The following is a 22772-nucleotide window of genomic DNA, read 5'->3' on the forward strand; positions in this document are numbered from 1 at the left end:
GATTTGGTTGACTTTTGTAGGGATTAGCACTTTTGGAGCATTTTCTCGAGATATTATGGAGCAATTACGAGCATTGGAGAAGCACGACCAGTTTCTATAGCTCAAGGCCAGTTAGAGCCATCGAACCGGTGATTAAGGGCTCGGTATAGGTGATACCGGGGCATTTGGACCAAGTATTCAAGACTCGAAGAGGAAATCCAGATTGGCCAGAAGAATTGAAGTCCAATCAAAGTCCAAATAATGGCCCAAGAGTGCCGCCCGGCCAAAGAGGCTGGCGCCCGGAGGCGCGCCCGGCCGGGCTAGGGAAGCAAGGCTGGGGCCCGGACTCGCGCCCGGTCGGGCGCGAGAAGTGTATCTGAAGAAAAAAGGCGCGCCGGATCGAGCGGTGCCTCCCCCGATCGGGCGCGTGTTATTATTAGGGGTTGATTATCGACGTTTGAGTTTGTTTTAGTTTAGGATTCTCGCTTAGTATAAATACTTTTCCGTTAAGCGAGTTTAGAATCATCTTTTACTCTTTCTAAATTCTTTCTTAGATTTTCTCTCTCTACTTAGCTTTTAGATTAATTTCTATCTCTTATACTTTATTATTAACTCTATTCTTAATTCCAGATTTCTTTGGTAACTATTTCTCTTCTCTTAGGCTATGTTTGGATAACAAAAAATGGAAGGAAAGGAAGGGAAGGGAAAGGGAAGGAGACAAACTTCCTTGTTTGGATAATATGTTGGGGGAGGGAAGGGGAGGGGGAGGGAGGGATCCATTTTCCCTCCTCCTTTAATAAAGACCACCCCTTCAAAATTGAAGAGATTTGGAGGGAAAATGGAGCTCATCATTTCCTCCACTTTCCCTTCCTTCCCCTTCCTCCTATTTCCCTCCCTTCCATTTCCCTTCTAATTTGTTATCCAAACATAGCATTAATCTTAGTTATTTATTTTATTCCTTTGATTATGTCTTGTTTTATTACTTTGATTTGTTTAGGTTTAATTATGTGTGAGTAGTTTTATTTCTAGGGTTTATGGGGATCCATAAATAATATGAAGGGGTAATTTATTGTTGTTAATTGTCAATGCTAGATTAATTTCCTATTGATTGATTTAATGCTCTGTGACTAGATTTGCGCAGATCTTTTATGCATGAGTTTGACAATATTGATTCGAGATTCGAAAGATGAGAATTAATGTTTAGGTTTAGTTTCAATAGGGAGGTTAATTTATAAATGGTTAAGTCGAGATTTGAGAGATGAGATTTAATACCGGTAAATTAATTGTGTGATTTTAATACGTAGCGAAAGCCCTTTATAATCTGATTAATTTATGCATTGATGATTGATTATTATGTTTTACCCTGGAATATTATTTATTGGTGAACCTATGCCCTAGACCTTTTATTCATTGTTTTCTCCTTATTCTTAATCTTTGTAGTTTAGTTTTATATCTAAATTTACATATTAGTTACTTGATAATTTAGATTATATTAACTAATTAGGAATAGAAAGACTTGTTTCCCTGTGCATTCGACCCTACTTCCCTATCTACATTAGTTAGAGGATTTAGGAATTACTTTTGATTAGGTGATACGACCTTAGCCTGTCATCGGGCAGACTTGGTCAACTTACATACCTCTGCGAGCTAAATTAGCACGAGCAGCTAAGCAAACAACTTGATTTTCCGAGGAATTTCAGCACTCCATATAACCTTCCAATCAAATTTCCTTCCACAATGAGAGGTGGTAGGCTCATTTCTCATTTGATCATCAGTAATTAAATTGTAAGCACTTCTTACCGAGTAACTGCCATCCTTCGTATAATGCCAAGTCCAAGAATCCCTACAGTCATAAAGGGGGATAGGAATAATTAGGATTTTACACACTTCATTATGAGAAAAGTTGGTGTTAAGGGCTGCAATATCCCAACTCCTATCATGCCAAAGCTGACGCACATAACTCAAATTCTACTCATTCTCATCTTGCCTCGAAATAGGTTTAAAACCAGGGAGACCCGGGATCCAGGCATCTTTCCAAATATGGATTGATGATCCATCTCCAATATTCTTTCTTGCACCCCTCATAAGAACTTCACGAGCACCCAAAATAGACCTCCATGTATAGCTCGAATTAGGACTCACTTTTGCCTCCATCAAAGTCGAGTTAGGAAAATATTTTCCTTTAAGCACCTTAGACATAAGGGACTTCTCATTGGATATCACACGCCAAGCTTGCTTTGCAAGTAGAGCCTTATTAAAATTTCTCATATTTCGGAAACCAAGCCCACCTTGCTTTTTCGATGTGTACATTTTATCCCAAGAGACCCAACAAATTTTTTTCTCCTCTCCTTTTTGGCCCCAAAAAAACTGTCGACATAGCCTTTCAACTACATCTAAAATGCTAGCCGGGATTGAAAAACATTGCATAGCATAAGTCGGAATTGCTTGGGCAATTGATTTGATCAAAATTTCCTTTCCGGCTAGAGATAGATATTTTTCCTTCCACCCCTTTAGTTTCTTCCAAATCCGATCTTGAATATTCTGGAAAACCTGTTTCTTTGATCCACCAATGTAAGTTGGTAAACTAAGATATTTGTCATATCCTTCGACAACCTTAAATGATAACTTCATCTGAAGCATATTTTTCCGTTCTTGCTCAATGTTTCGGCTAAAAGACACCTCCGATTTATCCATATTTAATTTCTGACCCGAAGCCACCTCATAAGTAGAAAGAATCCCAAGCACATTCTCAACTTCCTCTTTCGTCGCTCTCACAAACAGCAAGCTATCATCTGCAAAAAATAAATGAGAAATAGGTTGAACATGTCCCCAATTTTAACCCCATGGATTAACTTTCTATTTTCCGCATCTCTAAGTAGAGCCGACAATCCCTCATCACACAACATAAATAAAAAAGGAGAAATCGGATCTCCTTGTCTGAGACCTCGACTAGACTTGAACTTTCTCGACGGTTGGCCATTAATCAGAACATCAAAGGAGGTCGTACTATCACACTTCATCACCAACCCCATAAAAGAATCCGGCATACCCAGTTTCAGCATCATCTTCTGTAAGAACTCCCATTCAACTCTATCATATGCCTTGCTCATATCAAGTTTGAGCCCAAGATAGCCTTTTTTCCCTGTTTTTTTCTTCCTAAGATAATGAAAACATTCATAGGCCACCAACACATTATTAGTGATCAAACGCCCCGGAACAAATCCACTCTGCGACTCATGGATGATGAACGGAAGTACTAATTTCAACCTGTTTGCTAGCACCTTCGTAACAATTTTATATAAAACATTACACAAGCTAATAGGCCTATAATCAGCAGGAGACTCACACTTTTTCTTTTTTGGGATTAAAACAATATGAGTCTGATTAATAGAACCTATATCCCCATTATTATTTAAAATATCAAGTACTTTCCCAACTACATCATTCCCAACAATATCCCAAAATTTTTAAAAAATATTACAGACATACCATCGGGCCCAGGGGCCTTAGTCGGGTGCATTTGAAAAAGCGCATCTCGAACCTCGTCCGCACTAAAAGGGGCAGCCAAGCTCGTATAATGTCTCTCATCAACAATAGGCGTCACTTTCTCCATCACTGGCTCGGTTTCAATATTACTACTTCTTGCAAAGAGATCTTCAAAAAAATTCACAAAAGCCTCCGAAATCCGCTCTTCATCATCATAGGAATTACCAGCCGCATCCTTGATGTGGTGAATATTATTTCTCGCCTCTCTTTGTTTTGCCTTTTGATGAAAGAAAGATGTATTTTTATCACCGTGCTTCAACCATTCTTGCCTACCCCGTTGCTTCCAGTACATTTCCTCCCTCTTTTCAAGCTCATCCATACGGTCATCTAATTAAAGCCCTCATTTGAGAAATTACTTCCTCCGATTGATACTCACCCATCAAATGCTTCATCTGAGCTTTACACGCATTTAGTTCCTTCACAAAATCCCCAAATTTCTCCCTACTCCATGCACTTAAACAAGTAGAAGTAAATGCAATTTTCGAACATAAGTCCCCTCCTCGTTCCCAAGCCTCCGAAATAATCTCAGTACAGTTTTCATCACGGAGCCACATTTCTCCAAAACGATACAACTTTTTTTTCTTTTGCTTTGGCACAACTTCTTTAATACACAATAGGATAGGTAAATGATCCGACCTTCTCTTAGTGAGATGAGTAAAAAACGAGCCCATGAACATCTCTCTCTCCAGAGCTGATTTGCAAAAAATCTATCAAGTCTTTCTTGGATATTTTCCTCCCCACCCCTATTATTAGTCCACATATAGCTATGACCAATAAAACCTAAATCCTCAAAATGGTAGTAGCTCATGGCATTGCGCAATATCTCTGCCTCCTCTACACAAAAACTCCTTCCACCAATTTTTTCCCCTGAGTGAAGCATCAAGTTAAAATCCCCTCCAAATAACCATGGCTTGTCATCTGACCCCTTTAAGCTCTCCAAAAGTACACCGGTCTTGTACTTATTTTCATCCTCCGGATGCCCGTACACACTTGTAAACCTCCACTCATCATTCCCTTGAGATCCTACCCCAACATCAATATGATTTAAAGAGAACGACTTCACTGCCACCGTCAACTCATTTTTCCATAACAAAGCCAGACCCCACCTCCGTCTCCTACCCTCCCCTTCACACTCTACAGTAAAACCCGAAGTAAACTTTATTTTTTGTTTTATTTTTTCCATTTCAAAAGCTTTCAACTTAGTTTCCGAAAGAAAAACAATTTGGGGATTTTCTAAGAAAATAATACGTTTTAACGAATTAACTGCAGCAAAACTCCCCAAACCCCTGCAGTTCCACGAGAGGATGTAACTCACCTATCACCGAGAGCCCAAGTAGTGGGGCTCGCCACTTTTTCAGTAGGTACGGACACCAATCTTCTCTTATTCCCTCCCTCATGCTCATTATTAAGAGTTTCAACATTATTTTGATCAGGTTCACACTCTCTCCTTTTTTCTCTAGAAATCAGCACATCACTCTTCATACTATGATCATCATCCCTCTGCATTCTTCTCCACCCTTTTGCCCCCTTTCCACCCCCCTTTTTACTACTATCATCAATTGCCAATTGCCCCTTCTCCAAAGTCCTTGTTTCACCACTAGTAAACAAAAAGACATCACTCTCTGATTTCTTCCCCGAGTCTTCACTATTTGCAAAAAGATTGGCAGAGCTATCAACGCTCAATTCCACCTCCCTTATCTTATTAACCATATCTTGCACCTGGGTAGACACCTCTGAATTTGAGCATTTCTCCTTCGGCTTTGTAATAAACAGGACCTTCGCACACCCCTTTTTGTCTACCCCTTCCGGCTGCACATTAATTCCTACATTATACTTCCAAGGCGAAGCTTTCATCCATGCCCCAAAAGCGATATTCGGATTATCTGTTTCTTTGATCTCATCACAGTCCTTTATCCCATGTCCTATAAGCCCACAACAATAACAGAACAAAGGCAACTTCTCATATTTCACGTCAAAGAATTCTTCAACACCCCCTCTTAATTTCAGTTTCACATGCTTAATTAGAGGTTTTCTCACATCAATTAGAACACGAATTCTGATAAATTAATAAATGCCCACTTGAGCAGCATTATCTAATTTTACAAAAACTCCTACTTTATTACCAATTTTTTCAACATTGGCAATATTTAGGTGACCTTTAAGAGAAAGGTTGTACACTCTAATCCACATTGGCAAATGAAAAAGTTGAGTGTCAGAGGGCTTTACCGAATTAGTAATTTCACCAAGAATAAGGGCATGTCTATCAAAGTGCCATGGTTGTTCATCAATCACCCAATGCTTATCTCATGTTTCATTTGACCTTACAACTCCGAGAGTATAAAAAGATTGACAATATCACCGAAACCCGAACCAACCCGAACCTTGATCACTTTTCTAGCACACCTCGTCCACTTTCATCCTTACCTTCTCCTCTTGCTTCTTGTTTTCCAAGGCAAAAATCTAATCAAAAATAAAATAACAAAAATAAATTAATCAAAAACTAGGGTTCTTCACATTTTTATTTTCCTCTCTCTGCAAATCTCCCAGCACGTCTTTCTTCACTCTTCAGCTTCGATACCCAACCGTAAGCTCCCCTTTCCCTATAATTTCTCACCATTTTCTCTCTCCTCCTTCTTCTTCTTCATTTTGCTGCAAATTTACGCTATTTCTACGTGATTTTGTAGTGTAATTTTTTCTGGGTTTTGTTGCAGATTTTGAGTAGATGGCAAAATCTTCAACTGGTAACAAAAATGGAATCCGAATCGTTGTTGCCGGAGACAAAGCTACTGGTAAATCGAGCTTGATTGTAACAGCTGTTTCCGACACTTTTCCCACCAATGTTCCGTCGGTGTTGCCGCCTTCTCGTCTTCCTGACGATATGTTCCCTGATCGTGTTCCCATCACCATTATTGATACTTCTTCAAGGTACACTAAGCTTTTGTTTTTATGGATTAGAGTTTGAATTTTTTTAATTGCACTGCACTTTACAGTAGCTAATTTTTGTGGGATTTTGTGGGAGATTATTCAATGTTTGATATTTGGTCGATTTTTTATGATTTGTTGCGTGGATTTTGTTTATATTAGCTTTATTTTGTGTGAAATCTTGTTTGATTTATACTCTGATTTCTGGGTGCTATTAAACTGTGGCTTTTATACATTGTTTGAATTGAGCTGTTTTTTTTTGTATTATTCTGATTATCCCCTTATTGCAGCTACCCGAATGTAGTTTTTATTTGGGAAATGCAATTGAATGTGAGTTTATTAGAGTTTTAATTTCTATGAGGTGTTGTGTTTTTATTAGTATCGAGCAGAAAAATAAAGTTGGGGAGGAGATGAGGCGTGCTGATGCTGTTGTGCTAACTTATGCGTGTGATCGTCCAGAGACTCTTGATCGTTTGAGCACATATTGGCTTCCTGAGCTTCGTCGATTGGAGGTGTTGTACACACTTGAGCTACTGTCTATACCACCTTTTTTTTTGCGTGTGTGTGATCACTACTGTGATGGGTTGCTTGCTTTGCTATTATTTACTGTAGCTTCTCTATAGAATTATAGCAACTTATTAACACAATAAATAGCTTTTTGAGGAAAGGATGTACTTTTGGTTTGGATTTGAGGTGAAATATGATGGTCTATCTTGGAATGTAATTCTAAATTGGCATAGTTAACAAGCTCTGTCATGGTCATTAGCTGGACCAAATGTTCTGCTACTTTATGGGTCCTTGCCCTAGATTAACAAAAGGTGTCTCTCCCTTGGATTTCAAGTGTCTGTTGCATAGGGAAAGCGGTCTATCCCGTGGGGTTCAAATTCATTAAGACTCATTATGAATTTTCTAATACCAATTTCAAATAAAATTCAGCATAACACTTAATCTCTCTCTTTCTTGGGAAAAAAAAATCACATTTATGGTGGAAGGGTAAAATGGGAATTAATTGATTAAGGCATAACAATTTTATGAAGGTATTGTTTCGGATGTATAATTATATTTGTGACACTTATAATATTTTTATGTACTCTCTAAGCCCTACATGGGAAGTTGTTCTTGTTCTTGCTTGATATCCTATCATTTATGTATAATTTTCATATGCAGTCATCCTCGGCTTAATTTCTGTGTTGACATGATGGCAGGTGAAAGTCCCTGTTATAGTTGTTGGTTGTAAGTTGGATTTGAGGGATGAGCAGCAGCAAGTCAGCTTGGAGCAGGTGATGTCTCCAATTATGCAGCAATTTCGTGAGATTGAAACTTGCATAGAATGCTCTGCATCCAGACAAATACAGGTATATCCAATTTGTCACCTAAATTTCTGTCGGTCAATCTCTACCTTTCCATCTTCATCTTTATTACTACGAACTTTCCCCTGTATACCTGTTTACAAAAGGGACACTGGCAAAGGTAGAGGCTATGTTCTTTTCATATGAAATAAGTTGACCTAGATTTGACAGTTCTAGAGTTGTTTGATCCACATCTTTGGTGTCTTTTCTGTTTATTATTATTTTTCTCTGATGATCTTTTACAGTATTTCATACACTAGTGTATTAGATTCCACAGTATAATAAATCTTGTTTGATTTGTTTCAATGTGTATATTTGTATTTTAACTATAATATCAACTTTTCATCATTTTTTACGCATAACTAAAAACATTTATGGTGGTTAGTTTGATTTGGTCAGAATTTTTCTTGTCAGTTATGGTTTTGGTCTAGCCTGATGTTATTTGAACAGCTATTATTGATAAGATTTGGGTGGAAAAAACAGAGCCTAAGCTGACATAATATCATATAATCATTTATCGTCTCTTTGTTTTGCTTTCCATTACTTCCTTTTTCTCTGCAATCTAATCTGGGTTTACCGGTGTAAGTGAAACTTTTATGCTATGATGAATATGAGGGTTTTTTTTTTTTTTTCCTCCCTTTAATTCTGACCTGAAGTTCTGGTTCTTTGACTTGTCTTTTTGTGTCACGTCTTGATGGAGAATGTTGAGTAGTTTAAAAATATTGGAGGTTTATGTTTTTATTACATATTGTTGAGTCTCTGTATTGAATTTTAGCGGCCATAAATTGTTGCAGATCCCAGAGGTTTTTTACTATGCCCAAAAAGCTGTTCTTCACCCTACAGCACCATTATTTGACCAAGAGACTCAAACACTGAGGCCTCAATGTGTCAGGGCACTGAAACGCATATTTATTTTGTGTGACCATGACAAGGATGGTGCGCTAAGTGATGCAGAGTTGAATGATTTCCAGGTTTGTGGATACAATGTTTATCGAGTCATAATTTTCTTGACACTTTAATCATTCTTCTGTTTTTTGTAATACATATGCTTCATTTTTCATCAACTATCGAATTTTTGTATGCAAGTGCTTTTTAATGAGGTCTAGGTGTTCTGACTGACTATTATTGCCTGTAAACAGGTCAAGTGCTTCAATGCTCCTCTCCAACCTTCTGAAATTGTAGGTGTTAAGAGGGTAGTAGAAGAAAAATTGTCCGAAGGAGTTAATGAGCGTGGTCTCACTCTGAGAGGATTTCTATTTCTTCATGCACTTTTCATAGAAAAAGGGCGGCTGGAGACAACATGGACTGTCCTGCGGAAGTTTGGATATAATAATGAAATTAGGCTTGATGATGATTTTCTCCCACCTTCATTCAAACGAGTGCCAGACCAGGTCAGCGCACTTTATCTTTATGGTCTAAAATTCAGTGATTTAAAATTGGTATGATGCTAGGAGCAACGTGGTTTAGTTTATAAGGCATTGGATGGATTACGTAGAAGGTGCGTCTGAGTCGCAAAGCGGCATGGGTTATGCACTTATATATATATATATTATCAGGATGAAGTGATTTTGATGAGGCACACACTGTTTTTTCTCACTTAAATTATTGTACCTCGATTGGATGCTGATGCCTACTAGAAGGTTATCCATGTTATTGTATTAGACATGGAAAATATTCATATTTCAGAAGAATTCTACTCTTTTAACATTTTTTTTCGCACTTGTGGTAAGGATGAAGTTGTCTGAGACTCTCAAGTGTTGGGAAGATGATAGCATGAAAAAGTAATTAGGCAAAGCCAAAAGATTAATCAGTGAGACTTTCACAGTTTCACTACCTTTTTTATGCAAGAAAATTTTGAGGGGATTAATAGGGCATACAAGAGTAACGGACCATTTTAGATTGTCTAATTGAATATACATAATTCTTTTTGTTGGTTAGCTTATATAACAATAAATTTGCGCCCCGGGGGGGGGGGGTTGTTGTTAAACTGTATTTTTTAGCTCAATTTTCTATTAAGGATTGATGCTTTTCTAAGTTCTTCACATCAATTTTGAGGTGCTCATTGATGGGTATTTGTTACATATGCAGAGTGTAGAGCTGTCAACAGATGCTGTAGAAGCTTTGAAAGGAATCTTCAGTATGTATGACACCGATAATGTAAGACCATTTATTTCTTCTTTACGGATGGATTAACAACCTGCATTTAAGGCTATATCATAGGTTGTAGGAGTACTTGTTCGTAGATCATGCGGTCATAGACTCATAGTTTATATATGTATAAATAAAATTCCTGTTTGCCTTTTGCACATGTTTTTATGAAGTTGAGTAAATAATTAAAGTATTGGGTTTTGGTTGATTAGAGGTCTAATATAAAAATAAGATAGCGGGGTCTGATTGATTAAAACTGAATAAAAAAGAAAAGAAGATAGTGGAGTTTGGTTAAAGAGAATAAATAAAATTGCTAAAGAAAAAATGAGACTAAACAGAGTAATGGTTGTAACTTTATTTTTTTGAGGTTCATCAGCGTTTCCATTCATCATCATAGTTTGCACTTTAATCACACCTTAGCTGCCTGTTTTTTCTTGTAAAACTCTTTTGTACCTGTCCTTGTCAATCTTCTAATTTTATGCATATCTTTGACTAGTCAGGTGAGTTCTTTCTATTTATACATAGTTTTGAAGTTACAATCACACTTTAGCTTCTGGTTCTAAAACACTTTTGGACTTGTCCTTTTTCTCGATCTCTTTTTGTGCACATCTTTGACTAGTTGGGTCATTTCTAATTATCTTGTATTGTATGATTTTGATACTTTTGGTTTTATGGTAGGATGGTGCTATCCGCCCTCCGGATGTGGATGATCTGTTTTCTACAGCACCAGATTGGTATGACTGACATACAATAATTTTTTTAGCTGTTATATCTTTCTGTAGTGTTTATTAATCTGATTTTTGTCTCTGATAATGTAGTCCTTGGAGTGAAGGTCCATACAAGGATGCTGCACCAACAACTGCATTAGGAGGTTTAACAATGGATGGGTTTCTGTCAGAGGTATGTCTGCCTAATTGCTCCCATGAACTCACCTCCAAGCTACCTTAGGTTGAATAGTTTGTTGACTGGTACAACCATATAAGTTGCTTATTTATGGCATGAATGAAGTAGTCATACCTACTTAATCTTGGTTGAGGCTCTGACCTGATGTCACATGCCTTTTGTTTTGAAGATTCGAACCTTTAAAAAAGAGAGATTTGTTTTAAACTGCTGGTACTAAATTTCGTTTTAGCTTAGTGCACAAATGTAATCAATTGAACTATTTCATCTAAGAAGATTGGCATGTTTCCGGTGATAATAAACTTGAATTGGGCTCTCCCTATTTTTTGATTGCTTCAGCCTTTTTTCAGTGTTGAACCCACTGGAGAAACGTACAGATAAATGGGTAATATTTGTGGGCATTCCTTTGTCTGTCATTTATCATAGATAATGTTCTATTTTTAAAACTTTCTGTTACAGCTCTTGATAATATGGTTTTTGGTTTGGAATGCACTGGCATTCACTATATCTCTGCTTCTTTAGCAGTCTAACCATAGAAAGCTTGGTTTTAGCATTTATGATGCCTAATAGCACATATTATTAATGCAATATGCAGTGGGCTCTTATGACGCTTCTGGAGCCAGCTAAGAGTGTGGAGTATTTGAAGTATATCATGTATGGTGGAGATGCTGCTTCTGCCATTCGTCTTACTAGGAGGCGGCGTATAGATCGCAAGAAGCGGCAATCTGAGAGAAATGTTTACCAATGCTTTGTCTTTGGACCAAGGAAAGCTGGTAAATCAGCATTGTTGGATGCTTTTCTGGGAAGGTATGTCTTGTTGCTTGCGCTTGCATATATGTTACGTTTACAATATTTCGAGGGATTAGTGTGGGTTTATTTATTGTCTGGTTGCTTCTCAGTTGGTTCTGGCATAAACTCTTACGAAGCATATGTTTTTGTTAATGTTACGTGTGATTTAAATTCTCTGTGAAGGTTTGATGGTATAGCAATTATCTCACTCTTTTCCAATTTCAAATGCAGGCCATTCTCTGAGAGTAATGGCGCCAACACTGAAGAGCGATATGCTGTAAATGTTGTAGAAGGGTCCTCGGTGAGTATTACTGTATATATATCCTTTGCATTTGAAGTCTAGTTATGTTCTTATCATACACTATACAGTTACCTTGTTTCTAACTAGCCTCGCCACATAGATTGGGAGTAGGGTAAGAGAGTTCTGATTCAAGCATCATTTCCATATAATGGAAAAATCAGGCTCCTTGGCCTAATTGTTACAGTAGTTGAATTAGATAGTGTTTGTCATCCTTAAATTGTATAGAATGGAGTTCATGTATTGCATAACTCCTTTCTTGTAGTAATGCCTGTAACTTCAGATACATGCATAGTTAAGTGTCACCTTTGTGAAATTGCTTCACTCCAAAATAGAATCTTTGTTGCTACATTTAGTTTCTACTCTACAATTTATAACTTTTTAGGTCAAACTTATAGATCTTGACAATAAATTTTCACCAAAATAAATTCAATAATGTTACAACTTTACTTCTAGTAGCTGCATCTCAGTATATAATTTCGATGTATGAAAGTATTATAAATTTTAATTTTACAATAATAAAGATATTAATGGTCAAATTATTTCATAGGAGATTGTGAAAGTCAGATAGATTATTTTTGGAAAGGGAGTTAATTTTAATTAAGGTGAAGTATTGGGTGGAATAGAGTTCTTTGGTGGAGCTAAAAGACTTTTTTTTAGTCAAGTTGTTTGGAAATCTATTATTGTTTGTTGCTTTGTTTTGTGTAAGCAATGGTTTTTGCATGCCTTTATGGCATGATGTTGCAATGCATTGTACTTTGTCTGTTTAATTTCTGAGCTTGTTTGGATTGCATCATTGGAGGAAGTATTTGTGCTAGAAGTGGTTATATTAATGCTGGTTAAAAAAACATTGAATCCCAATATGTTTAGATTTGCCCATAAATAAAGGAAGGCGCCTTTTCAGAACATTTTTTTTTGAACTTGGATTGGGTAATTTGGCCTTTGATTGCATAACAATAAAAAATAGGTTAAAATAACGATAACATTGTCCCAAAATGATTTGGGGTCTACAGGATTTGTCATGAGGAACATCCGAAAAGGGAAAGGGCATAGCAAATAATCGATTGAATCAAAGTTGGCAAAAATTGTGTAAAGTGAAAAACAGAAAGTATACAAATAAAATTTACGAGTTTTAAGAGTGGGAAGGGATAAAAAGGAGAGGAAAAACATTTGAGTTACCTTTCCAATGGAGTCTATGTAGGTGATAAAAAAAATCCTGACGTTGGAGGCCCAGCCCAAAACAATCCAAAAAATCCGTTAGTTTGGCCCGGTTTGAACTTGCCCAACCTTTTGATCAGATCTACTTTGCAACCATTTGGCATTTTGAGGTTTTAAGGTCCTGGTCATGCTTGATGTCTGTGTATTATCAGGCAGCAGCTGCTGCTGTGTGGTAGGTTTCCTATAATGGATTAGCTTATTATAAAAGCCTTGCTAGTAGTTGATACCCTGTAGAAATTATGTAGGAACAGTTGCTCATCTCTTAGATCTATTTCTCTGATCACACTTGTTTTGACGTTGGTGGTTTTCTATGATTGGTTGAATGTTGAACTCTACAAGGGTATGTGTAAATAGGCAGTTGGAGATGGATGACGAATGAATGGTGCATTGTTAAATTTTAAAGCTGACTGTACTAGAATTTTAGCGCATGAGATTGAAAAGAGAGAGAGAATTTCTAGGGCAAAGCTTCCATTTGTTAGGCTTTGAGGTTCTTTTTAAGAATTTTATATGGCTGGAGGCATGTGCTTCATCATGAGAATCATTTGTCTTGTTTCATTTGTGAACAAGATTATGATTGGTTTAATGATTTGGGCTATATCCCCCACCCCCCCCCCCCCAACACACACATATAATCCTCTACCGTATAGTCTAGTACTTTGATTGAGGAAGGTGAATTTTCCCCCTAGTTTTGTTTTTGTTTGGGAAGAAACTATCAATTAATGACATCAATATAATATATTGTATACAAGTAGTAAAAAGAGGAGTGGTTTTTGAAGTTATTATTTATTTTCTGTTTATTTATCAAATGTATTTGTTTTAGCTATCCTATTTACTAGTATATAAAATGAAAGAAGTATATTCTTTGTAAAAAGTACTATGCTGTAGCTATTACTTCAATGAAAGTAATTCTGTGAATTAATTAGTATTTTAGACTTATAAATTTTCTTTTTTTTTCCTCAATATATAGTTGCTTTAGCTTTTCACTTGTAAGTGAAAGTAAGATAAAATTTTTGCATATAATAGAGTTGATCTTTATCAACTACAGCATTAGTTTGAGAAAACTTCATAAAATTTTTAAATTTGCGCTTGTTATATGATTAATAAATGTTCCTTTGCGTGCGTGATGATTTTGCTTTGGCAATTGGCATCAACTCCTAGTTCCCTTTATGCTTCAGTATGCCTTGTGCTATTTAAAACTTAGGTGAGTGTACTGAGTGACTAGAGCAAGAATTATCACATCAGAATGTACCATGTATTCCTACTTTTTACCGCTATTGATTCCATATATATTCTTCTAGAACTTTTACCAAGGTAACTTCTGTTTTAATGGCCTTATAGTGGTTGGTGGCTTGGTGGGAACTTGTGAATATGAGCTGTTCTAAGGTTTTTTGGGGAGAAGCATACTTGCCAACTGAAAGAAAAATTATGGAAAATTGTAATTTTGATATGGTCTTCTAGTGTCTCTCATTCCACTAGAATTAGTTAAATTAACGTTATTGCTATACATTAAGAACATTGTCTATCCACTTACATTAATGGATAAAGTAATTGTAACTCTATACTCATCTATTAAACTCAATGAACTTGTCATAGTGGTGACAACGAATCTATACCAAATATTTTTTTATGGTTTTTCTTTTGGCTTTGACGTTTGGAACTTGTCCTAGACTGAAAGGATTAATTCTATTGTATGTTCAACGTATTCCTGCAAATTTCTTTGAGGTTATATACTTTGTGTTCTTAGATAGTTTTTTGACAATATTTGGAGATTCAGCTGTTCACATATAGGTTATACCGCTTATATGGAGTCCTAGATATGATGCTCGTATAGTTGCATTTGAGATGATTTTGCAGACGTCAAAGTGTATGATTCTGTTCTGGAAAATTTATCAAGATGAATGGAGGATGATAATGTTGGGAATTGTCTCTGCAAAAACTTGGGTAGTGTTCAATGGTTGAAGTTTTGAGATATTGCCTTTGGACGGAAGAAGATTGCAGAAATATTCAAAATTATCTTATGCTATGTTATTTGAACTGTAAGGATTATTTTGAGATGATTTTGCAGACGTGAAAGTGTATGATTCTGTTTTGGAAAATTAATCAAGATGAATGGAGGATGATAATATTGGGAATTGTCTCTGCAAAAACTTGGGTAGTGTTCAATGGTTGAAGTTTTGAGATATTGCCTTTGGACGGAAGAAGATTGCAGAAATATTCAAAATTATCTTACGCTATGTTATTTGCACTGTAAGGATTGATTCTAATTATTTGTTAGACTCAGGTGCCCAAAAGGGCCAAAAATATGAATTAACTGTTTGTTATTTGTAGTTGTGGTAAATTTTTTTTGGATGGATGTGTTCAAAAATATTTGGCATATAATGGTCAAGTGTAAACCAAATGCTTAGTGACTCCTATTGGTTTGATGAGGAGCATTCAAGCACTTTTGACTGATGTGTAGCGTAGCAAATTTTGTCAACAGGAGAAATTTATGTATGGAGTTTGGCAGAAGTCATAAAAGTCCATGTTAGAACCTATTTAAAATTATGATATACTGACTTTCTATACATTGTTGGAGAGAATGGCTGATGGGCTGGAAGCTTCTGTCTGGTCTGGCTTTATTCTGGGTACCCATTCCTGTTCTGGGGAATTGTTAGATGTTGCATGTAGGCTAGAACAATTTGTAAGTGGATTAGATGACATGCATATGATTTGCTTCTCTAATTTTGGTCCCATCATAGTCAAACTTGAATTGTTGATTTTTTTTTGGGAACCAAGTAAAATGTTCAGTCTTTTCTTTTCGTTAAGGGTTTGTTTGCTGTTTACACTTCCCTCTAATTTTTAATTTCTGAGTCATTCTGAAGTCTGAAATCTACAAGCTACATTAATTCCCGCTTATATTATCACTTGTTACGTTTGCCAGGGAGGTGATATGGGCATGTACACCTTTAGATTCTTTTGACCGATAGATGGTTAGATGACAGTTAAAAAGTTACTTTTAAAGCTATGTAATTAGCTTTTTATAGTCGCCGGGGGGAGGGGGTTTAAGGAGTTGGTTGTCCTTGTTTGATGAACATTGTTTCTTACTCAAAGAAGTGAGTGATTAATATCTCTTGAATGGTCTCCAGTCAACCGTACGCAGAGAGGAGGGGGGGGGGTGAGGTAATAAAGAGGAAAAGGAAGGATAGGAAGAAACAAATACAGCAAATATAAAATAAAGTAAATTGATCTCCAATTTGTGTTATTTTTTTCTTGGCAGGGAAGCAAGAAATTCCTTGTTTTGAGAGAGATACCTGAAGATAAAGTTAAGAGCATACTTTCCTCCAAAGATTCTCTAGCTGCTTGTGATATAGCAATATTTGTCTATGACAGGTAACCATTGGTGTATTTCAAAGGAACGCTATAGCTGCTTTTAACATAGAAGTTACTCATTATTATGTAACCTTTGCTGTGATTTGCTGATGTGGCATTTTATGACAGTTCTGATGAATTATCATGGAAAAAGACAGCTGAATTGCTGGTAGAGGTTGCTGGCCATGCAGAAGACATTGGTTATGAGGTTCCTTCCCTTATTGTAGCCGCTAAAGATGACCTGGATCCATATCCTATGGCTATCCAAGATTCTACTCGGGTAGTTCTCTTTCCTATAAATTGTATAGAATTGTTGATTATTTCATTGATTTCTTAAAGTTTTTGTTTTCTGTACTAATATGGGTTGGGCACTGTGGGAATGTTAATTACTTTGATTTTGCCCTATTTTCTCTTCCGTTCCTTTCTACTATTAACCTTATTTTTTTGGGAAATGATATCCTGGGTTGAATATTAATCTCTTGTTGAGGCAACAGACAGTACAATAGGCTGTGGAAATGATTATTTTCTTTCTCTCCTGTCTATAGGATGCAATATTCTATGTATTTCTGTTTGTATGCTATTTTATCTGCTGGGAAACTAATGGTAAGGTACCAGCTGCAATGGACTGGATGGAAGTAAACATTATGATGGGTTTATGCACTCAAACTATGTGTTTCCTCCATACTTAGCTATTCACATTTGCCTAATTCCTTTCAAACATCATTGATAAATTTCGGGAAATTCTAATGCTTCCTTTTAAGACGACAGAATCCATTAGGGAAACTTAAAAGATCAACAGGTAGATCTGCATCCACTTGAAAAGTTTTGGTAGTTTCTGAACGTTTCAATATTTCCGTCTTTTATTATACTTGCTTTAGGTGGGGGGAGGGCTGGGGACTTGGGGGGTGTGGTGAGAAATGTAGTTTGGCTCAGTCCAGGGCCCTTTCTTGGGTATGTTATGATGGGAGACTGCCATTTTTTTTTTTTTGTGTTTGAATCCTTGATCTTACGTAACGACTTTAGAACCTCTTTATAATGTCAAGCAAGGTTTTCACCCGTATTTTTACTTAGTATTTGCAATAGTAACCTTAATTTTAGTAAAGTGGACATAGCATATTAGTATGAAACTATGAAACAAGCTGCTTGCATTGGCGCTACCTGCAAAACCTTCTAAAAATTTTGTTTAGGTTTCAAAAAACCTTCTAAAAACACTGGCTTACAAACTTGTACAATATCTGAAAAGCAGATTTTTTTTTTAATCGACTTTTAATCGGGATTTTGGAATTATTTTTATTTATTCATTTATTTTTTATTTACTTCACAGGTTAGCCAAGATATGGGTGTTGAAGCCCCAGTGCCTATTAGTGCTAAATTGGGGGACTTCAATAATATATTCCGTAGAATTGTGAGCTCAGCAGAGCGTCCTCATTTGAGCATCCCTGAGACTGAAGTTGGAAGAAGCCGAAAGCAATACCATCGTCTCATCAAGAACTCTGCTATATCAGTTGGAGCCCTCGGAGGTACTTTTAATAGCCTTGATTTTTAGTAGGATATTAGTACGATTTTTCTACATCACCCATGTGACTCTTAGGCTTTCATAGTAAAGGAAGGGAAGAGAAATGAAAGAAATCATATTTTACAATGTTTGGTTTGATGGAAAGGTTGTGAAAGAAATCTAAAAATTTTAATTTGACAGACTTTATCTTTTCTCATTCCTTTTTTGGGAGGAAAGGAGAGTGAAAATTTTGTAGAGGGAGCTTTCCTTCTAATTCCTCATAATTTTTGGAATCAAACAATGGAACCAATAAATTTCTGTTCCTTTCTTTTCCAACCAAATAGGCTGTTAGTGTTCAGCCAGAATGCCAAAAAAAGAGAAGGATAAAACTTCTTGAGTGCCTCTTGTGCTCTCCACTTTTCCTATATGTATTAGTGGTGATGGTATCCCCTTTTTTCTATTTCTTGTAGTTTTTTACACATTCTATTTCTTGTAGTTACATGTCTAGTACAGTACTTCTTTTTCAAGGTTTCTACTTTCACTACCTTGGCAAAACATATAAAAAGGAAGGGGACTTCTTTGTTATGGATATAATTATTTATAGCATGAAAAAGGAGTTTTTATTATGATGTATTTCTACTCTATAGGATAAAACATAATCATGTGGGTCTGTGGGATCTTGTTTGATTTGTCTTGATGTGTAGTTTCCAATATCAACCGTAAGTATTTTGTTACATTACGTAAGTAACGATATTGAGGCTCAAAAATGCATTGAAGTTTGTGCAAAAAGGTAAATGGAACCATCTTTGAGTAATGTAGGTAGAAGTCAAAGTCATAGATTGAAAAATTATTTCTTGACTTCCTCCAACCAGACAAGCTTGTATGCTATCTTCTTAGAATCTCCAAATTTGAGGCATTTTAAATGTTTCTAGAGCTTGAGATGAGCAATGTTATGATTTTCCTCTGGTTCACTGTGTCCTGAATGTATGTATATCAGCTCAATGAATTTACTCTCTACTCAGCCCTAGTGCCTTTACTAAAGCTGTATTTAGTATGATGGGTGTTTAATTGACAGGGCTAAGCTTAAATGTTTTTACTGTGTATCTCAATTGTGTGCATGTTGCATTTGTTTTCCCTCCATCTCTTTTACTGAACATGGTTATGTGATTTTTACTTCTACAGTTGGAGTAGGTGTTGTTTTTGCCGGATTGGCGGTTTATCGTGCCTATGCAGCAAGGAGAAACAGCTCCAACTGAGAAGATGAGATATTTCTATCTCCTCGGCTACCATTTTTGGGGCCTAGTAATGGGTGCTCTATACCAGACGTTTATAGACCCACACCCATTGTTCTATTGTAGCTCTTTTTAAAATCTTTGGTAGGGCTTCAGGTTTTGATTTCTTGGATGCAGGGTTTTCTGGTAGTGTATAGTGATTTAATTTTAGTGTTATTGTGCACAATCTGTGCAATAAAAATTTTGCCAGAATACTAGTAATATATCTTTATATTGTTTGCACTGTCCAGTAGCAGTGTTGTGTTTTCGTAGCAATTTAGATTTTGTAATCCTTGAATGCAATGCAAACCATTTGAAAATAAAATTGAACTTTCAGGGGCATCTTCAACGATAGGGTAGTTTTAACGCTTACTGCAGCAAGTTACCTTATCTGATGAGTTACGTTAACTTGACCTAAACTGTACTTGAACTATATCTTATAAAAAATTGGCCTGATCTTTGTTTGATGGAAAAGCAATCAGCAAGATGATATGATCTGAATGTAATAGTCTCAAACTAAATTTGATGTAAGAATCTGTTGGTCATTTTCAAATTTTCTTGTTATCATATTACATTCTTTGATTTGTATCTGGTATTTTGCTTTTGTAGCTTTGAGAGTCGTTTAGCTGTTATCATTTTTGCGAATTCAATTGGGATAATATGAACTTATGAAGAGGATTATTAACAAATATTACTCAGCTGCCATATCTTTGGCACCAAGTATATACCATTAACAGCCTTTTGGCGAATGTGAAAGACTTGTCTTAAATTTTGAATTTCGGTATGAAGATATAGATAACTGTCTGTCTGTGTGTGTGTGTGGATAAAGAACTTCAAGCATCCCATATCTTTAAGACGCTGAATGTGTGGAAGTGGCTAAACTATATGGCTCCACAGGTATACCCTGTGAACTTTGGAGTGCATTTAGACTCGTCTTTCTTCAACCAGCTACCTTTTAGGCCACAGGTTTGCATTGCTCGTTCATTGTGGCAGCTCCTCCTCTCATTTCCCGAGCCTGCTGCCTTCTCCAACTGTAGACAATACTGATCAAACGTCTCTACTGTGACATGAAGCTTGTAGTCGAGACTGCATAGCAGCTTCAATTCTAGCTTGTTCATTTCTGATATGCTTACGCCTCCAACTTTGGCAAAATGTGCGTTGTTGTAAGTCCTGCATATTGTTAAAGCATTAGTATCAAGATGTCCCATTGTTGTTTGTTCTTGATGACACATTCATGCACATAATAGCAGCTCGAATAAACAATTATCTTTGCCTAATACTTCAATAGTATAGTTACGATTTATCATTACATTTTTTCACTAAAATACTTCAGGGAAATGGAATAAATCACAGAACTATTAAAAAAGGGGCTTCTTTCATAACATCATGCTTTAATTTATTTTCGAACAGAGGGAGTCAAAGATTAACAGTACATTATCAGTACTTTCGAGTTTTGACTAATCTGATAAATTATGCACTTAACAAAGATGATTAACCTTCATAATCTCAGTAGTATATACAATCATCCAAGTTGGCAAAGATTAACAGGTACTTTATCCATCTTAGGTGATAGGGCCAACTAGGCCAGTGTGTATAAGGTGACAAATCCGACTTCGGACTCTTAAACAACGACATACAGTGATACAGATACGGATTGGTTTAGTTTCGCAGTTTTGTGACTGTTATTTTCCTTTCAGTGTCATTATTAATACTTGTGTTTGTGCCCACATTCTTGCAATCTAGTGGTGGTGTATGTGGATGAGGAGAAACCAGTCAAATCTCCCTGTCTGGTTGCTTTCGAGTCTACTGAACTCGGGTCTGATTTAGGTCAGTTTTCGGGTTTCTTTTGGATATTTGGGTTGAACATCTAAAAGTACCACAAATCTAACAGAAAGATCAAGACACAAAACTAATTTTGTAAGGAAAGTGATTCAAATCTAATGTTTTTAACACTCAAATTTGCTTAAAAAACAGCTTTATCTCTTAAGAATGTACTATTGCATAAACAGAAATATAAACAGAAAGACATAATCTAAAAATTCATGTCATAATAGTTAAGACAATCATAAATCCATGTTATAGTAGTAAGTTTACTTACACGTCTTCAATAAACTTGGCAGCCAAAAGAACCGAAGCAATGAGAAGGCGATGAGCATTGAGCGAGGTAAGGTAACAATTTGTGGATTGAATGAACTTATCCATGTAAATGTATGCTACAACAAAGCAAGAAGGGCTACACTTGGAGTACTTGAACACGCGGTCCATGTACTGCCTGATGTTCAATGTAGGAGCTTTCGAACCATGAAAGATTGTCACACCATCTTTAGTTTTCGACTTCTTGAATAACTTGTCATTTTTGTGAATGTTTCTTTCAAGAACAGATGCTATGAGTGACACAATTTGAGGTGGTTTTTCTGATGCATCTTCAAGTAGAGGTGGTTTATCTAATAATCCTAGAGTTTTATATAGCTCTGAATTTCTACTCTTGGTGTTGAAAGTTCCCATAAAAACAAAATAATTAAGCAATGTTTAAGACACCGAAAATTGGATTAATTTTTTTGATGCTTGAAGTGATTCAAAAGGCTTACCATTTTGAGGTTGGGGTATAAAGGCATGTCATAGATTTGGTTCTCTAGTTCAAAAATTGAAAATTCCATCTTATCTCTCTTTTTTATTTTATTTTTCTTTATTTATTTATTTAATTTATATTATAAATTCTTTTTATATTTTTAAAATTTTGTTTTAACTTTATGCTTTCCTTAAAGATAAAAGGGGAATATCATGGTATAATGACAAATGATTATTCCTCCTCCTTTGGACCTTTCTTGGTGATGACTAACTCTAGAAAATGCTTTTGGAATTTTTTTTATTTTGCTCATGGAATGAAATAGAGAAGGCCGAAAAAGCATAAGAAAAAGGTATTTCTTGATACAAGTGAAAAATGATTGTGCCATTGATTTTGTTGTTGATATTTCTTTTCAAAGAAATTACTTGTCTTCATCACTTAATACTCCCTCTATCTCGTTAAAATTACTCCATTTAACCTCAATAATTTTCACTAGACATAATAAGTAATTTAATGGACAATTATAGTGAGACGGAGGGAGTAGATCAAAGACTTTGATTTCCTTGCCTAAAATAAGTTAATAAGTTTCATTAATAATAAGGGTGATTTAATTTCAATATAAATTAAAAACAAATTTTCAACAAAAAAGAAAGAATAAAGAAAGTACGTGGAAGAAAAAAATAAAATTAGTTCAATAAAAGTAGTAAAATCTATATTATATAAACCAAGCCGGTGAGGTAATTAAAATTACAGAGTACCAAATGTACTTAGCAAACGTGAAAGAACGGATGAAGTATAATATCGAAATAGATATTTTTACATATACATCTGTTGTTTGGACAGGTTTAATGAAAAGTTGAAGGGATTAAAAAAAATGCTTATTAAATATGTTCTAACTTGTATTAGTTCAAAAAAAAAAAAAAAATCACAAATAAAATAGGTT

General features: G+C 35.8%; 3 protein-coding genes across 3 annotated transcripts; 1 reads left to right on the forward strand and 2 right to left on the reverse strand.

The window, feature by feature from the left end:
• Positions 1-3979: 3979 nt before the first annotated feature.
• Positions 3980-4708, reverse strand: LOC110708934. The gene has a single exon (XM_021887162.1). The coding sequence runs from the start codon at positions 4706-4708 to the stop codon at positions 3980-3982; it is 729 nt and encodes a 242-aa protein (XP_021742854.1).
• Positions 4709-5808: 1100 nt separating this feature from the next.
• LOC110708614 (mitochondrial Rho GTPase 1-like) lies at positions 5809-19605 on the forward strand. The gene is made up of 15 exons (XM_021886788.1): positions 5809-6109; positions 6237-6450; positions 6827-6959; positions 7653-7802; positions 8591-8767; positions 8936-9187; positions 9885-9953; positions 10623-10678; positions 10763-10844; positions 11440-11651; positions 11865-11934; positions 16406-16518; positions 16627-16777; positions 17822-18017; positions 19175-19605. Exons 2-15 carry the CDS (start codon positions 6248-6250, stop codon positions 19246-19248), a joined length of 1938 nt encoding a protein of 645 aa, XP_021742480.1. The 5' UTR covers positions 5809-6109; positions 6237-6247; the 3' UTR covers positions 19249-19605.
• Positions 19606-19919: 314 nt separating this feature from the next.
• LOC110708615 (cyclin-P3-1-like) lies at positions 19920-22130 on the reverse strand. Its single transcript, XM_021886789.1, has 2 exons — positions 21362-22130; positions 19920-20433 (listed from the first exon to the last, which is right to left on the reverse strand). The coding sequence occupies exons 1-2, from the start codon at positions 21766-21768 to the stop codon at positions 20145-20147; spliced, it is 696 nt and encodes a 231-aa protein (XP_021742481.1). The 5' UTR covers positions 21769-22130; the 3' UTR covers positions 19920-20144.
• Between the last annotated feature and the right edge of the window lie 642 nt (positions 22131-22772).

The sequence above is a fragment of the Chenopodium quinoa genome, unplaced genomic scaffold, assembly GCF_001683475.1.
Source record: "Chenopodium quinoa cultivar QQ74 unplaced genomic scaffold, ASM168347v1, whole genome shotgun sequence".
Lineage (NCBI taxonomy): Eukaryota > Viridiplantae > Streptophyta > Magnoliopsida > Caryophyllales > Amaranthaceae > Chenopodium > Chenopodium quinoa.